General features: G+C 43.1%; 1 protein-coding gene across 1 annotated transcript in view; it reads left to right on the top strand.

Annotated features, from left to right (window-relative positions):
• MRPL39 (mitochondrial ribosomal protein L39) overlaps window positions 1–22,299 on the top strand; it is a 197,818-nt gene that overhangs the window by 102,743 nt on the left and 72,776 nt on the right. Inside the window, exon 5 of the mRNA XM_040338820.1 lies at window positions 18,289–18,356. Within this exon, the coding sequence (XP_040194754.1) occupies window positions 18,289–18,356 (68 nt within the window). The remainder of the gene's footprint in view (window positions 1–18,288; window positions 18,357–22,299) is intronic.

Genomic DNA, 22,299 nt, shown 5'->3' with positions numbered 1-22,299 from the left:
GAATCTTGTGTTGTCGGGCTGTTGTAGGACACACAAAAAATGATCAAGGCGTTTGAAATCATTTAATGCGTGCAATTTCTTCTCTGGCGATGGAGATGCCCTTCCGTAAATAATTTTCACTGAAGAGGCTGAGATTAAAGCTAGAGTCGACGGTAATTTAGGTTGCCGCTTTCTGCTATTACAGTATGAAAGCTCGGAATTGAGACACAAAAGAGTGACCTGATATTACCGGGAATGCAATTTTTTTTTTTTGTGGGAACTGGTGACCCCTGTTCTTCATTTTTCATCCTTCAGCAGTATACCGTACATAAAGTAGTGCTTGAGAATCAATTTGTAAGCCATATTCCTGGGAAACTTTTGGTGAAGACGGCAGATGTTTAAAAAATGCATTTTAGTCCCATTATTGTCAAGACCTTTATACTTGGCCACCAGAAATATGGCAGCAGCATCTCTGTATCAAAGTGCACAAGGGCATATACAATCAGCTGTCAAAGTGCTCTATGATGTTTGCTCAACCTTAAAGTGATTGTAAAGTCCTTTTTTTTTTTCTATAAAAATAAGCATGTTATACTTACCTGCTCTGTGCAGTTGGTTTTGCTCAGAGCAGCCCCGAGCCTCCTCTTCTTGGGTCCCTCTTTGGCGCTTCTGGCCCCTTCCTCCTGTCCAGTGCCCCCACAGCAAGCATCTTGCTAAGGGGCATCTGAGCTCTGTGTGTCTATTCAGACACGGGCCGCAGTTTGGCACTGCCCCCTCTCTCTCCTGAATGGCTATCTCACTTTGATTTGGGAGCCAATGGTACCCCGGCTTCCTAAACTGGTAGCCGATCATCAGGATCTCTGCTCTTCTCAGTTTCATAAATGGACACCATACTATCTTCCCTGTTCACAGTGGTGTCATCTTTGTTCTTCCTAGCCTCTCACCTCAATACAGCTTTAGCAAACCTTGCTACAATGGACATCACCTTTCTGGTATGTTGTGTGCCTTTTACTGCCACTCTTTACCCACTGGAGAAAATAGTATGAATGAATAAATTTGGCATAGTAAAATATTAATATAAAATGTTGATACCATTAAAGTGCATACATGCCTGTGTGCAAAAGAGGAAAGTGCCAAATGTTGCAATAAATAATTTGTGCAAATAAACCAAGTGCAATCAAATATAGACCACTGATGTGATCATATAAAAATACATGTGGCAAATAATCACAGAATCTGAATGTCCACACTCCAGGTAAGTGGAGGATTTGTTGGTGATCAAGACACCTGTTCACATTTATGTCACTTTGATGACTCATGGACTCGCTGTTTTTTGTTATACTTAACCACTTCAGCCCTGGAAGAATTTACCCCCTTTCTTACCAGAGTACTTTTTGCGATTCGGCACTGCGTCGCTTTGACTGACAATTGCGCGGTCGTGCGACGTGGCTCCCAAACAAAATTGATGTCCTTTTTTCCCCCCACAAATAGAGCTTTCTTTTGGTGGTATTTGGTCACCTCTGCGGTTTTTATTTTTTGCGCTATAAACAAAAATAGAGCTACAATTTTGAAAAAAAAAATTATATTTTTTACTTTTTGCTATAATAAATATCCCCCAAAAATCTATAAAAAAACAAACAAATTATTTCCTCAGTTTAGGCCGATACATATTCTTCTACATATTTTTGGTAAAAAAAAAAAATCACAATAAGCGTATATTGATTGGTTTGAGCAAAAGTTATAGTGTCTACAAAATAGGGGATAGTTTTATTGCATTTATTTTTTTACTAGTAGTGGCGGCGATCTGTGATTTTAATTGTGACCGTGACATTGCGACAGACATATCGGACACTTTTGACACATTTTTGGGACCAGTCACATTTATACAGCGATTAGTGCTATATAACTGCACTGATTACTGTATAAATGTGACTGGCAGGGAAGGGGTTAATACTAGGGGCGCTGAAGGGGTTAATATGTTCCCTAGTGTTTGATTTTAACTGTAGGGGGGAGGGGACTCACAAGGGGAGGAGACCGATGTGTGTTCCTCTGTACTCTGTCCTCACCACTGACAGGACATGGATCTGTGTGTTTACACACACACATTCACAGTTCTGCCGTGATTGCGGGCAATTGCGGGTGCCCCCTAGACGGCCGAGAAGCCCAGGACTTCATATGACGTCCACCCAGGATGGGAGATCCCATCTGTGGACGTCATATGGCAATGGGCGGGTAGGGAAGTGGTTAATGTAGATTTAACTATGCTTAAAGAAAATAAAAGGTACCTCTCCTCTTTAGAGGATACAAGGCCCATGGTTGCCAAAATTAATGTCAAGTTTCGATTCGTCTGACCACAGAACAGTTTTCCACTTTGCAACAGACCATTTTAAGTGAGCTTTGGCTCAGAGAAGACAGCAGTGTTTCTGGATCATGTTCAGATATGGCTTCTTCCTTGCACGATAGGGCTTTACATTGCATTTTTTGATGGCACAGCAAACTGTGTGTTTACAGACAGTGATTTTTGTAAAAATTCCTTAACCCATGCAGTGATGTCCATCACAGAATCATGCCTGTTTTTAATGCAGTGTCATCTGAGGGCCCAAAGATCACAGGCATCCAATACTGTGTTTCAGCCTTGTCTCTTGTACACAGATTTCTCTAGATTCTCAGAATCTAAAAGAAGACAGCAGATATACAAGTAAAATTTATGTAGGGAGATTTGTTTAATCTCTTGGTATCAACTGAGGCTGTTCACTTCACTGGGTATATGTGAGGGTTTACATCCACTTTAACCCATTAGTGCCTAACGTACGCATATTTGCATTCTCGGCTTAAAGGGGATATACCGGCATCACTCCAATACTGTTTTTTAGAGCCAGCGGTTGGGTTTTTAGTGATAACCGATGCGGCTATAAGCCACTCGGCTGTTATCCTAAATGAGCGGGAGGGGATGTCCACCCCTCTTCCCAGGCTTCCTGTCCCACTGGGAGACCCGATCCACGATCCGACGCATCCGCTGGCTAGGCTGAGACTGGAACAAAGCCGCAGACAGATTTGTTTGAGTCTCCTGTGTAAAAACATGGAAGCAACATCACTCCGGTTTACTTTTTAAAGTGACAATGAAAGAAAAAAAGATTTTTATTTTTTAAATCGCCCCTATCCCCGCATGCTCGTGCAGCAAGGAAAACACATGCGTAAGTCACGCCCGCATATGTAAACAGTGTTCAAATCACACATGTGATTTATAAACCAATTACAGGACAATTTTATGGTCCAGTTTATTGAAGCCCCAACTAGGAATGATGCTCTGTTGGACCTGATAATCTCAAACCATGCAAAGCTTATTACTAATATTCATATAAAAGAACACCTGGGTAGCAGTGACCATAACATGATTTAATTTGCTGTTGGCTGTAAGCAAAAACACATACAGGAAAGATAAAAACACTTAACTTCAAGAGGGCAAATTTTCCAAGGATGGGCGGTTGTTCTCCAGGACTTAGACTGGGAGGGAATATTGGCATTGATAAACCGAACAGAAATGGGAATTCTTAAAAAATACTTTTTTGTGAACTCACTGCAAAGTATATTCCCATGGGCAATACGTTTAAAAGGCTAAAAATTAAAACCTATGTGACTCATGGTCAAAGTTAAAAAAGCTATAAACTATAAGAAAAGAGCTTTTAAAAAATATAAAAATGAAGGAACACTAGTGTCATTTAAATGTTACAAAGAATATAACCGAATATGTAAAAAGGAAATCAAGGATGCAAAAACTCAAAACAAACAAGAGATTGCAAAAGATAGTAGGAAAAACCTCCAAAATATTTTTCAAATATATTAATAGTAAAAAGGTCAGGTCTGAGCATGTAGGCCCTTTACAAAATAATCTAGAGTGGGTGACTGGGGACAACGAGAAGGCTAATTTATTAAATACTTTCTTCAGCTCTGTGTATACAAAGGAGTACAGGGGAGCTCATGTCCATAATGGGGGTGGTAGTGACACAGCCCCAAATGATCCACAATGGCTCAAAAGTGATATGGTCCAGAAATATTTAGATAGAATAAAGGTGGATAAAGCACCTGGACCAGATGGCATCCACCCACGGATCCTAAAAGAATTGAGCTTTTTCATTTCAAAGCCATTGTATCTAATTTTTAGGAACTCATTAATGACTGGAATGGTACCACTGGATTGCCATATGGCCAATGTGGTGCCTATATTTAAAAAGGGAACAAAGTCTATACGTTTTCCTCTGGAAGTAAAGAGTGCCCCCTTGTCCTCAGTGTTGACCGTAAAGTGAATAACTCAACACAAAGTCCACTGTATGGACCCCTTATATATTTGTACATGTTGATCATATCCCCCCTTAATCTCCTCTTCTCAAGAGTGAATAAATTCAGTTCCTCTAATCTTTCCTCATAGTGGAGTTCCGCCATGCCTCTTATCAGTTTGGTTGCCCTTCTCTGCACTTTCTCCAGTTCCCCGATATCCTTTTTGAGAACCGCGGCCCAAAACTGAACTGCATATTCTAGATGAGGCCTTACTAATGATTTGTACAGGGGCAAAATGATATCTCTCTCTGCTGTCCATACCTCTCTTAATACAAGAAAGGACTTTGCTTGCTTTGGAAACCGCAGCTTGGCATTGCATGTTATTATTGAGCTTATTGTAACTGTATCATCTCCCTCCATATTTTAAAGTGCTTTGAAAGCTATTGGCGTTATATAAATTAGGGCTGCAACTAACGATTCTTTTCACAATGGATTAGTTGGTCGATTATAGTTTCGATTAATCGGTTAATAACCTTAAAAAAAAAAAAAGTGCGGCCATACAACAACATCTTCCTTCAAAACATTTTTTTTTTAAAGAACGTTCGTTAGTTTTTCTAATCGTTAGTGGGGTCAAATCGATGTTCGTTTTCAACCACAGTGACGGGGACGTTTAGAAATAATAGAAAACTTCTTGGTCAAAGGAATTTTCAGACTGTGTATGTGGTTTTCGTTCAGAAATTACATTAATTTTCAGGCCTCATGCACACTGGCCGTTAAAATAATGTTCAAAAAACGTCAGTAGTTTTGCAGTGAGTTTTTTTCAACTTTTTTCAAGTTTTTGCAATAGCGTTTTTCCACGTTATCGTTTTTTTTTTTTTAAGAATTTTTTTTTTCAATGGATTAAAAACGTTAAACGCTGGTGAGCGACGTTGAAAAACGTCTCTCAGAACCCACTTTTTTTTACTGCTCAAAAAAGCCACTGCCCAAAACTGCTGATAACAGCCTATGTGTGCATGGACACATAGGATAACATGATGGAGAGTTTAATGCAGTGTTGCCAACCATCCGTATTTTTACGGACAGTCCGTAAAAACGGTCACTTTTCCCCCCGTTCGTAAATGTCCATGGTTGCGGGAATGTGCCAGTAAAAATAGCCGAGATTGGTTCGGCTTGGAACTGTGCATGGAGATTGGAGGCAGGGGGTGATGATGGCTGCAGTGGCACCGCAGAGGGGGGTGGAGGCAGTGGTAGATTGGAAGCAAGGGGGTGTTAGTGGCAGGGGGTGATTGGAGGCAGGGGGTGTTGGTGGCACCGCAGAGGCGGATGGTGGCATTGTAGAGGTTAGGGATGGAGACATGGGTTGTTGGTGGCACTGCAGAGGGAGATTGGTGGCAGGGGGTGATTGGAGGTAGGGAGCCTGGGGGAGATTGGAGGTAGGGAGCCTGGGGGAGATTGGAGGTAGGGAGCCTGGGGGAGATTGGAGGCAGAGGGAGATTGTGGCACCGCAGAGGGTGGTGAAGGCTGGGGGTGTTGGTGGCAGAGGGGATGGAGGCAGGGGTTGATGTGACTAAATAATTTGCCCTTATTATATCGAAAATAACAAAAAAATTTTTTTACCATTTTAATATTTACCTTAAATCACATTGCTATTTGCCTTGCGTACTTGTTTGTAGCCTAAATACTGAAATTTCCACCTAAAAATGTAATTTAATAACTATTTTTGTGAAATGCCAGTAAAAATGTGGCTGCGCCAGTAAATTTCAGGTGTCGTGCCAGTAAATTTCAATCTGGTAGGTTGGCAACACTGGTTTAATGACTGTTTAAAAAAAGTCTACTGCCAAAAACGGCTGCTCTAAAAACGTCCAAAAACGTCCAGTGTGCATGAGGCCTAAAGCTTAATGTTAAAGGCAAGTGAACATTTTTTAAAACAACATTCTTTCCTTCAGCAAATATACAAAGCTTTTTCGTTTTAATATAACATTTACTGTAGTAATTATTTGCTGTTTTTGTACTATAAAGGGCTAATTTTCGTTTTTTTTTAACCCATTATGTTACTGGCTGATTAATCGATTCATTTCATAATTGATTAGTTATCGATTAATCAATTAGTTGTTTCGACCCTAATATAAATCCTCTATTATAATAGACTGAAATACCAACAACACAGTCTTGCATGCTTAGGGCTTCTGCTTTTCTTTTACAAAGAGTTTATTTGTTTTTTTTTATGCATTCAAAAGGCCTATGGAAGGTAAAATAAACACCGTAAGGGCAGCAAGAGACAGTAATGGAGTTACAGAGCAACAAGATAAGTAATGTAAAAAAAAAAGAAAAAAAGGGAGATGGATCAAAAGTCACAGAAAATGTGAGTGTGTGACGAGGTAAGTATAGGCTGGCCGGATTAGGAGGATGACTGGGAAGTGTGGTTTGAAATAAAGTCATACAATATGCTGGGATTATAGCCGATGGAGGTCATGGAGATGGGGGTAATCATTATGTTTCAGGATTATACAGCTTGGCTTTTGTCCCTGTTTTTAGTTGCCATGAAAGTAAAATAGGAAAGATTCATAGAGTAAGAAGAATCCAGCTGAAGGATGGGAAATGGAAGGAATAGTGGAAGAGAAGGGGGAAAAAAAGAATGGGGGGCGACGGAAAAAATAAAGGGTAGGGAGGAGGAGGGGCAACCTCAGTTTTGTGGGGGGGGGGGGGGGCCCGTTTCAGAAGGAGAGAAAAGGATGATCTAGGTTCCCTGCCCTCAAGGAGCTTACAATCTATGGTCCCTAACTGACATTCATACGTACACGTAGTAGGGCCAAATTACAGTACCTACCAGTATGTCTTTATAGTGTGGGAGTACCGAGAGAAAACCTATACAAGGGGGACATGCAAACTCCTGGCAGGTAGTGCCGTGATTGGGATTTGGATCGACAACCCTAGGCTTGCTATGCAGAAGTGCTAACCACTCAGCCACGGTGCTGCCCTATAGCTATCCTTTACTTCTTCCTGCCCACGCTATAGTCAAAAGATGGCTACAGCGCAGGCTTTAATTGCTGGCAGGGCGTCGTCCTGAAAAGCTGAAAATTGGTCTGGGCAGGAAAGGGGTTTAAGTGCCCAGTAAGGCTGGGTTCACACTACGGTTTTCCCGTCCGTCAGCCGCATACGATTTATATGAAAAACCGTATGCGGCTGAAACGGACGGGAACGTATGGAACCGCACACATGTGCGTTTTCCATTGACATCAATGTTAAAGGAAAACGTATGCGTTTGCCATACTGTTTTAAAAACGACCGCAAAACCGTGGTTGAACACGGTTTTGCGGACGTTTAAAAAACGTTTTGCCAGCAAATCGTACGCACCCGGATGCATCTGAGTGCATACGATTTGCAATGCATTCTCTATCTATACGTTTTCCCGTCCGGGCCCATACGTTTTCAATACTGAAATCGTATGCGGCTGACGGACGGGAAAACCGTAGTGTGAACCCAGCCTAAGCAAGTAGTTAAGATTTGCCTTCAGTTTCTTGTGTATCATGGTGCCCATCACTTTCCTTTTCCCCTTCATAAAGTTGAGAGCCTGTGGGAATGGAGGATCAGATAAGTAAAACTGCTTTACTTTGTCCCCTTCCAATGCGGGCATAACGGCAGGGTAGAGGACTTTTACTTTTCCCAGTGTTCATCTTTAGGCTCCATGCACTCTGGGCTTAAATAAAAAAAAAAATGCCAGTTCCCTTTGCAGAAATGGAGCATTTTTGAACACATGTTTAGGCAAGTTTAGGAGCGTTTATTGTTTTTTTCTGCCAGAAAACTCCAATAAACAACACAAACCAGAAGGGCTTTTTTCCTTCCCCTAAACGCTGAGCTTAAAAGCTTGTTTGGCAGTTCTTCTCCTCTGGATCACAGAAGTTCAGTTTGTTTTTCACTCCTGTGACCCGTTTTCAGCGGGCTCCAGGCTCCAGGCTCTGAAAACATTGCGACTGTCTGGTTGGGATCCGCCCACATGCCTGGACAGACACCAACTCCGCCTCTTGGTGAGCTACTGAGAGCCTGAGCCGGCTGCTCAACGCCCCCTCCACAGCCCAGCGCTCCAGTGAGCATGGGGGGGGGGGGGTCAGAGCAGCGAGCCACTGACTACAGTCACCAGCTCTCTGCTCATGAAGCTCTGAGAACCGAGTGATCGGCGGTGTTTGATCGATCATTTCTAACTAAAATGGAAGGTAGAGGGCGCTCAACCACACAATAGTGATTGTGAAATGTGGAATACCACACAACAACGTGCAACAATTAATAATAAAATACGTTTCCAAAAGCATATGTGAACGAGTAATCGAAACGGACGTTGGAGGCAGTCCTGGTCACGAGACGCCCCCCCCCCGCTCTGGTGAAGCTGACAGGAAGGAGTTTATGGTGGAACTACGGCGGTGGTATCCGATCCTGATAACCCAAGTTTTGAACCGCAGATTGGCGGTGACAGGCCTGCAGTCCCAGTGCCGGGTAGGCACTTTTAAAGTAAGAGGCCATTTGGCTTTCCGTTGTTTTTAGTTGTTTTTATTATTAAAACGTTATTACGCTATCGGCGTCTACCGGTTCTCTTTTTTTGCATATCATCCTTATCTGGAACGCCTGGAAACGAGATTCAATAGTCCATATCCATGTGTGTGTAGGCACAATCCTGCACTAGCCCGTATGACCATCTTTTTAAGTAAAGTGGTCAACAGGCTCTGGTAAGAGCACTTTATATACAAAGCACCTTGGGTGGAAACAAGTGAAATTTGAAAAGTATGGTGGTGGCATTTTCTACTTTTCTCCACTAGGAAGATCACAGTAATTGTCAAGATTCGTTTGGCTTTCTATGCATGTTATTGGGACTCTATTTTTATTTTTATATTTTTTTGGTGTTTAACACAGTGAACCTCAGTGTTTTTTGCTTACACTGCAGAGGAATCTGCGTATTCATGCACATCTGTGTGGGACATTTCTGCTGCATATTGATTTATATTGTTTCAGCAATCACTGTTCACACATATACTTTTGGAAACGTATTTTATTATTAATTGTTGCACGTTTGTTGCGTGGTATTCCACATTTCACAATCACTATTGTGTGGTTGAGCGCCCTCTACCTTCCATTTTCATTATCACAATTCAGTATTGTTCTTTGAGGAGCAGCTTATTTAGTTTAATCTAGTACTTATTTATATTTGGCGCGGAATTTTCTATTCTACAGATCATTTCTAACTACAGAGCCAGCGGGGGGACAGATGCAGCCGCAGATCGAGGCTGCATCCACCTAGGTATAATTCTCTCTAAAAATAAAAAAAAATCCAATACTTCTCTTTTAACTGCTTGCCGACCACCCGCTGCAGATGTACTGCGTCAAGGTGGCTCGGCTGTGCAAATTGATGTACCGGTATGGCGATTTGTGCACTAGCATTCCTGGGCTCGTGCTCTGATTGGCCTGCGGGCCATAAATGTCAGGTGTCCGATCTGTCCGCCGTAATGTCGCAGTCCCGCTAAAAATCACTGATCGCCACCCTTAATAGTAAAAATAAAAATTAGAATAAAAACGACACAAATCTGTCCCCTATTTTGTAGACACTATAACTTTTTTGCGCAAACCAATCATTATACACTTATTCATATTTTTGGTAAATAAAAAAAACATTAGAAGAATATATATTGGCATAAACTGATGAATGCATTTTTTTTTTATAGTTTTTTTTTTTTTTTTGGATATGTATTCTAGCAGAAAGTAAAAATATATATATTTTTTCAAAATTGTTGCTCTATTCTTGTTTATAGAGCACAAAATAAAAACTGCAGAGGAGATCAAATGCCACCAAAAGAATGCTCTATTTGAGGGAAAAAAAGGACGTCAATTTTATTTGGGAACCACGTCGCTCGACCGCGCAATTGTCAGTTAAAATAATGCAGTTCCATATCGCAAAAAATGGCCTGGTCATTAAGGGGGTAAATCCTTCTGGGCTGAAGTGATTAAACTATGCCTCGTCCTAATGTGCATGGACACACAGGATATCATTGAGCTGCTTCTACAGGCAAAATACAAAACTGCTGTAGAAGCGGCATTTTTAGCCACATGACGGCCAGCAGTGTATTGATATGTTGCTAGTGATTATAGCTTGATGATGCCTGCAGCTGTAGACATAATCCCGGTATCGTTTTTTTAGAGTCAACGGTCGGCTCTCTTATAAAGCAATCCTAGTGGCTAACTAACCACTAGATTGCTTTTTCAAGCAGTGGGAGGTAGGGGACTACAGCTGCCTTTTGCAGCTTTTTCGAACTGTCCTGTCCCACTAGGCTACCCGATCGACCAGCTGGCGCTTCTGCCGACTGATCATAGAGGCAAACAGAAACCGAAATGGCTCTGCTTCCCTCTGATATAGAAACCCGGAATCAATGAGCATACATCGCTTCCGGTTTACCCAGATGTAAATGACATCATTTTTAAAAATGAAAAGCATTTGATTATACCGTTTTTTGTTGTGACCAAAGGCTTTTAAACGTGAAATCCAGCCAAAGCTCGTTTGGCTGATCTTCACCTATGGATCACTGGAGTGAAATTTGTTTTGCACTCCTGTGACCTGCTTTCAGCAGAGAGCGGACTGAAGTCCGCTCTTTGCTGACGTCAGATGTCAGTTCAGGCACCGCATCATCACGACAATAAAGTCTGGATCCACCAGGTGTCTGGACTGATGACCCGCTTAGCCTCTCAGCGAGCCACTGAGAGCTTGAGCCGGCCGCTTCGCCTTTCCACAGCTCATTGCTCCAATGAGCGAGGAGGAAGCGGAGAGCTGTGACTGACAGTCTACAGCTCTCTGCTCACGGAGCTCTGAAAACTGAGCGATCGTCAGAGTTCAATCGCTCGGTTCTGAGTGCAAAAGCGCCAGGGACCAGATGCAGCATCGGCATAGGTGTGCGCAGCCTATTGTATTAGGGTGTGCACCCCCAAGCTCAAACACATGGTACCTATCACTGTGTTCATTCGGAAAGGTAAGTAGCTGGTAAATGACATTAACACTTCACCCACTCATCCTGAAACATCATCTGTGTGTGCCCAGAGCAGCAGATGGCAGGAGAGGATGGAAGCCGGTAGCGCTGCAGGAGGGGGTAATGAGCTGCCTAGTGTGATTAGGGTGTGCCTGGGCACACCTGGCACACCCTGTGCACATGCCGATTCGCATCAAACTGATGCTGCTGCAGGCACCTAGGTAAGTATGAAACTGAAAAAAAAAATCCATTACGTCTCTCTTAAGGGCAGAGGAGAGATCTGGGGTCTAATAAACCCCAGATCTCTGCATAAAGAGGACCTGTCACTGTCTATTGCTTTCACATGGGATATTTATATTCCCTGTGATAATAATAAAAAGTGATTAAAAAATATATATATTAAAAGCGATAATAAAAAAAATAAAAAAAAATAATTGAATGTACAATATGTTAATTATTATATTATTATGGGTACAAATTATACGTGAGCGTATACTCTAAAATAAACAACTTGAAAATGTTGGCAGTTCACGGTTTTCCCTTTTTACCTAAATCATCTTTCCCTCAAACATTTTGTTGCTTAAAAAAAAAAAAAAAATCTTGTTTTCTAGTCTGTTCATTTCAGAGTCGTTTAAAATTTTCTTTTTTTTTTTCTTCTTTTTTTTTTTGAAGAGCTTGCTATATTTCTATCGTTAAATTTTCGTTTTGCCTCCTGTTAGTTTACAGTCCTGTAAGTGAAAGTGTTTTATAGCAGTGCTGTGCAGTCTCCGTCCTTCTGGTTAGCCAGACTGCTTAGCAACAGGGCATATGCCAGCGGAGTTCAGATAGATAACATGTATAAAAATGTAGTCATTTCCAGTGCAGATAATTTACTATCACTTTTGGTAGCAATATATCCACCACGTGTATTTGCCGCAAGCTAATATTATGCATTTTCCTATATTTTTGGATACAGCTTGGGTCTCCAGCCAGTATTTACAAATGTGTTCGACCAGAAGGTCATCTCCTCCAAATGTTGTGGATTCATTTTGTGTTCCATTATTCTGTTTTATATGTAGATAAAATCAGATACAAGCTGTTTTTTTTATTATTTTTTTTATTTATTAGGCAAAAAAAATTGCATTTTTGCAATACAGACAAGCCCGAAAGAAAGGGAATAAAGCCAAAATATAAAACAGTAACACAAACATATCCTTGTAATGATTCACAGGGGTTGATTTACTTATACTGGCGAGTGGAAAATCTGGTGCAGCTGTGCCATGGTAGCCAATCGGCTTCTAAATTGTTCAGTTAGGCCCCTTTCTCATGGGCACCTCTGTTCTGCGGAACTGCTTACTCAGCAGAGGATCGCTTCACTGATGCCCGCTGAGCAGGCTGATGACAGGTCCATCTCCGCTCACTGTGCAGAGCAGAGATGGGTAGAGCCCCGCTCTTCTCTATGGGGAGATCGGATGAAAATGGACTGCTGGTCCATTTTCATCCGATCTGATATACCAGACAGATGGAAAATAAGACCTCCATCTGTCTGGTTTTGGGGAAGAGGATTGGATAGCAGCGGATGTCGGCAGAGACATGGTCACTGCTGACCTCCACCGCTCCATAGAGGTGAATGGAGTGTCCGATCAGGTCCGCCTAAAAAAAACTGACAGGCAGAGCGTGTGAAAGCTGCCTTGGTCCCTTCACACTGGAGGCATTTTTTCAGGCGCTAAGACAGTGGTCATCAACCCTGTCCTCAGGGCCCACTAACAGGCCAGATTTTATGTATTACCTTGGGGAGATGCAGACTACAATACTGCAATCACTGAGCAGCAAATTATATCCCCTGTGATGTATTTCAGTTATCTTGCAAACCTGGCCTGTTAGTGGGCCCTGAGGACAGGGTTGATGACCACTACACTTAGGCTGCATTCACACCTGAGCGTTTTTTTTCGTAGTTTTTTTCGGCGTTTTTTTCCGGCGTTTTGTCGCGCGTATTCATGCTTATTTGCGCGTTTGCATACAGCGTTGTCCGACGTTTTTGTACTGTGACGTTTTTATTTTAGCCAATAGGAAAAACTATCATGTTTTCATCACTTGTTGCTATGTTGGTAGATTTTTTTTAATCTTCTGCATGGGCGACAAGTTCTATTGATTAAAGCGACGAAACGCCCGTAGCAAACGCCCGTTGTCGCGCAAGTCGCTTGAATCGAGCGTTTCCATTACTTTCTATGGGAAATGGAAACGCTCAAATACGCGCATATCGCGCGATATGCGCGACAAAAAAGGGTCCGGAACTTTTTTTGGCTACAGGCGATGCGCGTCAGGCGCATCGGCGTTCAGATGTGAACCATGCCCATAGCCTTACATGTATTTTGGTCCCTCTGGCGTTTGTGAGCGTCGCGCTACAGGCGACAAAACGCCTAGGTGTGAATGGGCTCTAAAGGACTAAAAATATCGCCTGAAAAACGCCTCCCCTGCAGCCCCAGTGTGAAAGCCCGAGTGCTTTCACACTAGAGCAGTGCGCTTGCAGGACGCTAGAAAAAGTCCTACAAGCAGCAGCTCCTCCACCGCCCCTGCCCATTAAAATTAATGTGCACCGCTGCCGAAGCGCCTGCAAATCGCTTTGGCGCTTTTCAGGTGCATTTAACTCTTTCTTCGACCGCTAGCGGGGGTTAAAAGCGCCCTGCTAGCGTATGAAAATCGAAGCTAAAACTACGGTAAAGCGCCGCTTAAACTAGCAACGCTTTACTGCTAATGTGGAGCGGTGCCAGTGTGAAAGGGGTCTTATGGCCCATACACACGATCCGAAAATCGGACGAAAAATACCGCTTTCGACACAATTATATGATAATCAGATCGTTGGTACGTTCGAGAGCCGATCAGGACAGTTCATCCAATATTCTTTTATCGGACACGCACGAAAATTTTCCTCGTATGATACCAGATCGTACGATTTTTGTTCGCCAGTATAGTTGTCGTGCGAAAATACAACACAAAAACTTTACAACACATGACAGCACTTCCATTTTTTTTTTTTTCAATTGTGCAAGAATTTTTGTGACTTTAGTAACCTATTCAATTACTACTTGCGACTATTAAGCGAAAAAAGTCAGACGATCTGTAGTCCGATTTTTGGATCGTGTGTACAGGCCATTAAACTTTGAAGAAAAAAAAAACACCCGGAAGAGGATTGATTTCTATGCAGAGCTGCACCAGATTTTTCACTCTCCAGTTTTAATAAATCAACCCCATAGTCTACCCGTACCTGAGGATAAGAATCTCTATCCCATACACAGTGAAATCATTATGGAGATTGGCATTGCAGACATCTGTGATATATAGGGATAGGTTTTACATTGTTTACAGAACTTAGATATGGGCAAGACAAAACCAAACACACGGCCGAGTTTCTCGGCAAAAACCAGCAAGAAGCTTGCTGGGTTTTTTTTTTTGCCGAGGAAACCCGGTCGTGTGTACACTTTTCAACGAGGAAACCGCCGAGGATCTTGTCGGGCCAAAAAGAAAGCATGTCTTCTTTTTCCCCCGACGGCAATAGGAAAATTTGGCTCGCCGAGATCCTCGGTGGCTTCACAAGGAACTCGACAAGCAAAACGATGTGTTTTGCCCGTCGAGTTTCTGGGCCGTGTGTACGAGGCCTAAGCCTCAACCACCTTCCCTACTTTTGTCTTTTTTTATAACCCAAACAACAAACCATAGAAACCAAGGGAAAAGGTCCACTCCATGGATGAGAATATGTATTCCATACAACATGCTACCTTAAAATGGCAATAAAGAGTCATAAGTAAAAATCCTTTTAGTATGTGTATTCATCTCTTAAATATTCAATTTTTTTAGATTAGATTTTTTTATTGCTTAAAGGAGAAGTATGGTCCAAGATATTTTGGCCCTTCTTCTGTTATGGATCACAGGATTGTAGTTCATTCTGCACTCCTATGACCTGGTTTTAGCCGCGAGCGAGCTAAAGTCGGCTGTTGGCTGACGTCACTCAGCTGGTCCAGACTCTGAATGGATCCCAACGTTACAGTCAGGATCCACCCAGATGCCTGAGCCAGCAGCTCCCGCCCCTTCCACAGCCCAGTGCTCCAGTGAGAGCTGGTGGGCAGAGCAGAGAGCCAATGACTGATAGTTACATAGGATAAGGGTATGACAAGTAGGGTTGTTGTTCCCAGAGTACTTGTAGTCGGGGAAATGCTACAATGCTTCACCAAATACCTGGGCATTCAGGGGTGATCGGTGCAACGGGGGGGGGGGGGGGGGGGAGTTACAAGCACTGATCTGCCCCCTTTCCAGCTGCTTTAGTGAAAGTTATACAGCAGTGATCGGTGCTTGTAACTTCGCACAGATCACCGCTGACTGTCCCTATATCCTCCTCTGTGCTGCTCTCCTCCTCCGGGTCCTTGTCCCCCTCCGTGCTGCTCTCCTCCGGGTCCTTGTCCCCCTCCGTGCTGCTCTCCTCCTCCGGGTCCTTGTCCCCCTCCGTGCTGCTCTCCTCCTCCGGGTCCTTGTCCCCCTCCGTGCTCTGTGTCTCCCTCCTGCTGCTCTCCCCCTCCGCGCTCTGTGTCCCCCTCAATGTCCTCCTCCACCCCCTTGATCTGGCAGGATGGAGAGCGGAGAGCTAAATCCAGCTCCTTTTCCGAATGTACAGTCAGTTATCACTGACTCTGTTCATTCACATAAGTGAGCATCGTAACCTGTGCTTATGATGCTTCAGTTTATGAATGGAGTGGAGCTTCTGTCAATTCATTTTAGCTGAGGCTGCAGAGAAAGGGACTGGGGAATCTGTATCCTCAGTCCCTTTCCCTGTCTCAAAGGGTAGATGTCAGGAGTCTGTTAAGACCCCTGATATCTCACCAAAGCTCCCCAACAGGGCTGATAAAAAAAGAAAAAAAATTGCAATAAATAAAAAAAATTATTGTAAAAAATAATAAAAATGTAAATAAAATAACTCACTTACACAATCCACCCCTCCCCCCTAAAAAAAAGAAAGAAAGCACTGTAAAAAAATTATTAAAAAAAATAATACCGACACGTGCCACTGTCACGTGACATTAAAAAAAGGTATTGTATCGGCGAGTACTTGAAAAAAAGTATCGGTACTAGGACAACCATAGTGACAAGTTATGTAATAATGCACAATGGATCTATATAGGCATAAAAGTTCCAAAAGTCCTTAAAATCGAGGAGTCCATACGCTACTAGAGCCAGGCCTATTATAAAGGTTCTGAATGGGTGTCAGTGTTGGCGGCCAGCTGTCGGAGCAGAAGGAGCCTCTGTATGGAGTGAGAGCGGAGCCAATCTGAGTGTAGCGTAGGCTAAAAACAAGGCGTTTAATGGTTAGTATTAAACTCACATTTAGATAGAAGTAAACAAGCATGTAGTACATATATCCACGTTGGTCTCTTCCTTCCATGCAGCGAGGCGGGGGGTTGATTGCCAGTCGCGGCTACTCCGGTGATGTCCGAGGCTGGTGAGAATTAGCGGGGCAGGTGGTTAGCGCGTCACCAGTGACAGAGGGCGTGGCAGAGCTCACGTTCGGAGCATGCATACTCCATCGGTCCTGACCTCAACCCAAAAGGACACCTTTGTGATGAATTAGAGTGGAGACTGCGAGCCAGGCTTTCTCATCTAACGTCAGTACCTGACCTCACAAATTCACTTCTGGAAGAATTATCAAACATTCCCATAGACAATCCTAAACCTTGTGGACGGCCATCCCACAAAAGTTGTAGCTGTTATCGCTGCAAAGGGTGGGCCAACTCAATATTGAACCCTACGGACTAATAGGTGGATTCAGAAAGACCGCCTTAACTTTGCGGTGGCGTAGTGTATCGTGTTTACACTACGCCACAGTAAGTTAGCGAGGCAAGTACATGATTCACAAAGTACTTGCCTGCTAAGTTACGGCGGCGTAGCGTAAATGCGGCGGGCATAAGCGCGCCTAATTTAAAATAGGCTGAGGGGGCGTGTTTTATGTTAATATGGGTTGACCTGACGTGATTGACGTTTTTTAGGAACGGCGCATGCGCCGTCCGTGTACATATCCCAGTGTGCATTGCGGCTAAGTACGCCGCACGGACGTATTGGTTTCGACGTGGACGTAAATTACGTCCAGCCCTATTCAGACGACTTACGCAAACGACGTAAAATTTTCAAATTTCAACGCGGGAACGACGGCCATACTTAACATTACTAGTCCAGCTATTTGATGGAATATCTATACGCCTGAAAATGCCTTACGTAAACGGCGTATCTGTACTGCGTCGGCCGGGCGTACGTTCGTGATTCGGCGTATCTAGTGATTTACATATTCTACGCCGACCGCAATGGAAGCGCCACCTAGCGGCCAGCCTAAAAATTACACTTTAAGATACGACGGTGTAAGACACTTACGCCGCTCGTATCTTAGCCTAATTTAGGCGTATCTGGTTACCAGAATACGCTTAAATTTGCGTCGGCGCAGATTCAGACTTAGGCTGATACGCCAGCCTAAGTCTTTCTGAATCCACCTATAAGACTGGGATGCCATTAAAGTTGTGCGTGTAAAGGCAGGCGTCCCAATACTTTTGGCAATATTGTGCATTTGTAATAGCTCATAAAATAGCAAAGTATTCTACTGTTTAATTCAGTAAAGAGGTGTGCTTACTTACTCCTCTGCTTTACGTGTAATATCCCTCATTCAGAAGCTGCCAGCAATATCCTGATGACGTCCATACTATGTAAATGGTCTCTATTGGTCACCACCACCGAATTTTTAAAATAAAGCTTGAGTGAATCGATTGCATGTGTTGACTTGCATGCTGCAGTTTAGTATTAATGTGTTACTTGCCGGGTATTTAGCAGTCTGGTGGCTGGCTTCATCCTCTGACATGTAAAATATGGACAGGCTTAGCCTGGCACCTTCTCAGGATATCCTCCATGTCTACAACATTTCCAGTCAGTGCCTGCCAAAAGTTTTGCTAATCTTCTCTTACAGACGGCTTATGTATCAAAGCCATCCATCTAACATCTTGTATGTGTTTGTGTTCTCTGTGTACAGTGATCTCTGGAGCGTTCTGCTATGACGTGGTGTTGGACCCAAAGCTAGACGATTGGAAGCCGACAAAGGTGAGTGAGATGCTCTCTCAGCTCCAGGATTCTGTCTTCATAGATGAGGAGGGAGCGAGTCTGTGATCGCAGCTACAATACGGGATCTGTGTTGGTGCCGGACTATTATTCTATATGGCTCTGACTGTACTCCAAGATACGCCACTTCACAGGATAATTTAAAGCCCAGCCTAACTTTCAGTTTAAAGAGAAAAAGAGGGCGCCCCAACCTTGTGCATTATTCTTGGGTATATTTTATTAAAACTAAAGTTAAAAAACTACTCAAATACAGTAGGAAAAAAACTTGCAATTGGTCTACAGACAACAGACTCCAGATGGTGCCAGAGGAGATTTTGAAACCGCTGACGCGTTTCGAATGGAATACCTTCCTCCTCAGAGCCTGTGTATTGACCAATTGCTGTCATCCGGAGATCACTCGTATCGCAAGTTTTTTTCCATCTGTTTGTGAGTAGTTTTTTAACTTTAGTTTTAACCACTTAAGCCCCGGACCATTTCGCTGGCCAAAGACCAGAGTACTTTTTGTGATTCAGCATTGCGTCGCTTTAACTGACAATTGCACGGTCGTGCGTCGTGGCTCCGAAACAAAATTGATGTCCTTTTTTCCCCACAAATAGAGCTTTCTTTTGGTGATATTTGACCAAAAATATATATAAAAATTTTTTTTTTTCCTCAGTTTAGGCCGATATGTATTCTTCTACATATTTTTGGTAAAAAAACCCCGCAATAAGCGTTTGATTGGTTTGAGCAAAAGTTATAGCATCTACTAGCAATGGCGGCGATCATCGATTTTTATTGTGACTGCGACTTTATGGCGGACACATCGGACACTTTTGACACCATTTTGGGACCATTGTCATTTTTACAGCGATCAGTGCTATAAAAATGATTACTATAAAAATGACACTGGCAGTGAAGGTGTTAACCACTAGGTGGCGCTGCAGGGGTTTTAAGTCAGTTCTAGTGAGTGATTCTTACTGTTAGGGGGTGTGGCTATGAGTGACACGTCACTGATGACAGTTCCCGATAACGGGGAACAGCCATCAGTGACCTGTCACTAGGCAGAATAGGGGAATGCCTTGTTTACAAAGGGCCGCCCAGGAACATCGAGTTCACGGGACCCGCGAGCACACTCGCGAGGCACGGGGCAAATTTAGAGGGATGTACAGGTACGCCCATTTGCCTGTACATGCCATTGTGTCAACGTACATCTACGTGCGGTGGTCGGCAAGTGGTTAAATGGAAAACTATATTTAGATTTTTACTTCAAAAGCATTTTATCAAACTAAATTTGATATTCAAATAAAATCTGATTTTAAAGTGGAGGTTCATTCAAAAACTCAATTTTTAACCTTAGATTGGGCCTAATTACGGGAAGCAGAATCGGGTGTTTTGGTTAAAATCAATGCAGTACTTACCTCTTTTGAGATAGATGTTCTCCCGCCGCTTCCGGGTATGGGCTGCGGGACTGGGCGTTCCTACTTGATTGACAGCCTTCCGACCGTCGCATACAGCGCGTCACCAGTTTCCGAAAGTAGCCGAACGTCGATGCGCAGGCGCCGTATAGAGCCGCACCGACGTTCGGCAACTCGTGACGCGCTATATGCGACCGACGGAAGGCTGTCAATCAAATAGGAACGCCCAGTCCCGAAGATGTTCTCCCGCCGCTTCCGGGTATGGTCTATCTCAAAAAAGGTAAGTACTGCATTGATTTTAACCAAAACACCCGATTCTGCTTCCCGTAATTAGGCCCAATCTAAGGTTCAACATTTTTTTTTTCGGGTGAACTCCCGCTTTAAATAAAAAAAAAAAATCTGATTACATTTTTTTATCAATTTTTTTTTTTTTATCCACCTTGGTATTAATAGATCTTCAAAAGCATTTTTGTGTCTCTTGTATCTACCTGGAGCTCAGCTTTAAAGTGATTGTAAAGGTTTGTTTTTTATTTTTTATAGCATCTATACTTGCCTTCTCTGTGCGGCCCCAATCCTCCTTTTCTGTGGTGTCCCGGCGGCGCTCCTGGCCCCCCTCTTCATTGGGTGCCCCCACGAAGAGCTGCTTTCCATGGGGGCTCCCGAGTCCTACTGCGTCCATTAACACAGACAGCAGGACTCGGCCCCGCCCCCGGCTTCTGTGTCACAGGATTTGATTGACAGCAGTGGGAGCTAATGGCTCCTGCTGTTATCAATCTATCCAATGAGGAGATGAGACAGCGGCTGGAGCTGCTGGGCTTGTGCTCGTTGCTGGAACGATCGGGTTAAGGTAAGAAAAAGAGGGGAGCTGCAGCACAGAGGGGTTTTTCCCCCTAAATGTATAGAATGCACGAAGGTGAAAAACCTGAAGACTTTACAACCCCTTTTAAGAAAATAATACAATGGAAAACTAGCTGCACAGCAAAGAACATCGACACAGACAGTCAACGTGATAACTGTTTTTTTTTTTTATCGTTTTGATTGGAGCCGCCACTTAATGTTGGATGAAAACATTTGAAGTGTTTAGTGGTTTTGTAACAAACCTGGAGAAAGATGTTTTGTATTATCTGTGAAGGATTTTGTTCTTTTAATATTCTGTAGCCAGCGGGTGGCTGTATTGCTCTTCCATCTCACATCCCAGCAAAATATTCTCTGTAAATGGATATTTCACCAGGAAAACTGATGCATTTTTACAACATTTGTCTCGAAAAAATAGATGATAGAAAATGTTTGTTTCTTAAATACATATTAGCTTTATTTTTTTGATATATTTTTGTTGTTGTTGTTGTCTTTGGGCCATAAATAGGTTTTAAAAATGCAAGAAATTATGCAGAAGCCTTGTTCGTAATACGTTTATCAAATCTCCATCTGTTCCTATGGTTTGATCTCCCCCAGTTGTTCACATTACTGAAATGCATGAAACCCTGGTTCCTCTCGTCCAGCTTCAACCTCCTTGTCTGTATCACGGAAATCTCCATCTCTTCATTCCTTTAGTTCAGTCTCCCCTGTTTGCATTACTAAAATGCAGTGGTTCTAAAGCCTTGAGGTTTTTTTTTGTTTTTGTTTTTTTTATTGCCTTAAAGTGGAGTTCCACCCATAAATATAACATTACATCAGTAGTTTTAAAAAAATGTCATTAGTCCTTTACGAAAAATTTTTTTTTTTTTAGATGCCTTCAAAGTGTTGTTGCTAGGCAGAATAGTTAATCTTCCCTCTTCCTGCACCTAGGTGCTTAATGCTTCCTAACCTACACCGCACAGACTCCTGGGAATGTAGTGGGTGTAACTTTCCATGAGTCTGTGCATTCCCCAGTCTCAAAGAATCATGTGACTTGGACAGCACAAGTGCTGAAACCTGATCTAAAACTGCTTGTGCAGCACTGAGCATGTGCGAGATCTGCAAGGCTGAAATCCAGGAAGTCATACAGTCTGGCTTCATGATGCCCACACTTAAGATGGCCCCAGTCAATTTCTATTTTATAAAGTGTCTAAATGCTGTAACAACCTAACAAAACAGACCTTAGTTTACAGACTAACTTTACTAGAATACATTAAGCTTGTGTATTACAGGGGTATTTATATTTAGAAAGTGAAATTGTGGCCGGAACTCCGCTTTAATGCATTAAAAAAGAAGTATGTACTATTTTTTATTTTGCAGAATCATACTTGGCTGCAGAATCAGCCCAATGCTGCATCTGTCACCCACAGGTCTAACACTGGGAACCGAGCAATCAAACACCCTGAGCAGAGAGCCGGTGACTGTCAGTCACCGCTCTCTGCCCTGCCCTACCCCTTCCTCGCTCACTGGGGCGCAGGGCTGTGAAGGAGGTGGGACCGGCGGCTTGCTAAGAGGCTGAGCCAAGTGCCGGTCCAGGCATGTGGCCAGATCCCGACTTTGTTGTCGCAATTTTGCGCAAGCTGGAACCAGCTCTGTGACATCAGCTGACAGCAGGCTTCAGCTCGCTGTCTGCTGAA

This window comes from Rana temporaria, chromosome 2 (genome assembly GCF_905171775.1).
Source record: "Rana temporaria chromosome 2, aRanTem1.1, whole genome shotgun sequence".
Classification (NCBI taxonomy): Eukaryota; Metazoa; Chordata; class Amphibia; order Anura; family Ranidae; genus Rana; species Rana temporaria.
The sequence above is the reverse complement of the archived record's forward strand: the minus strand, read 5'-3'. Positions and strand labels throughout refer to the sequence as shown.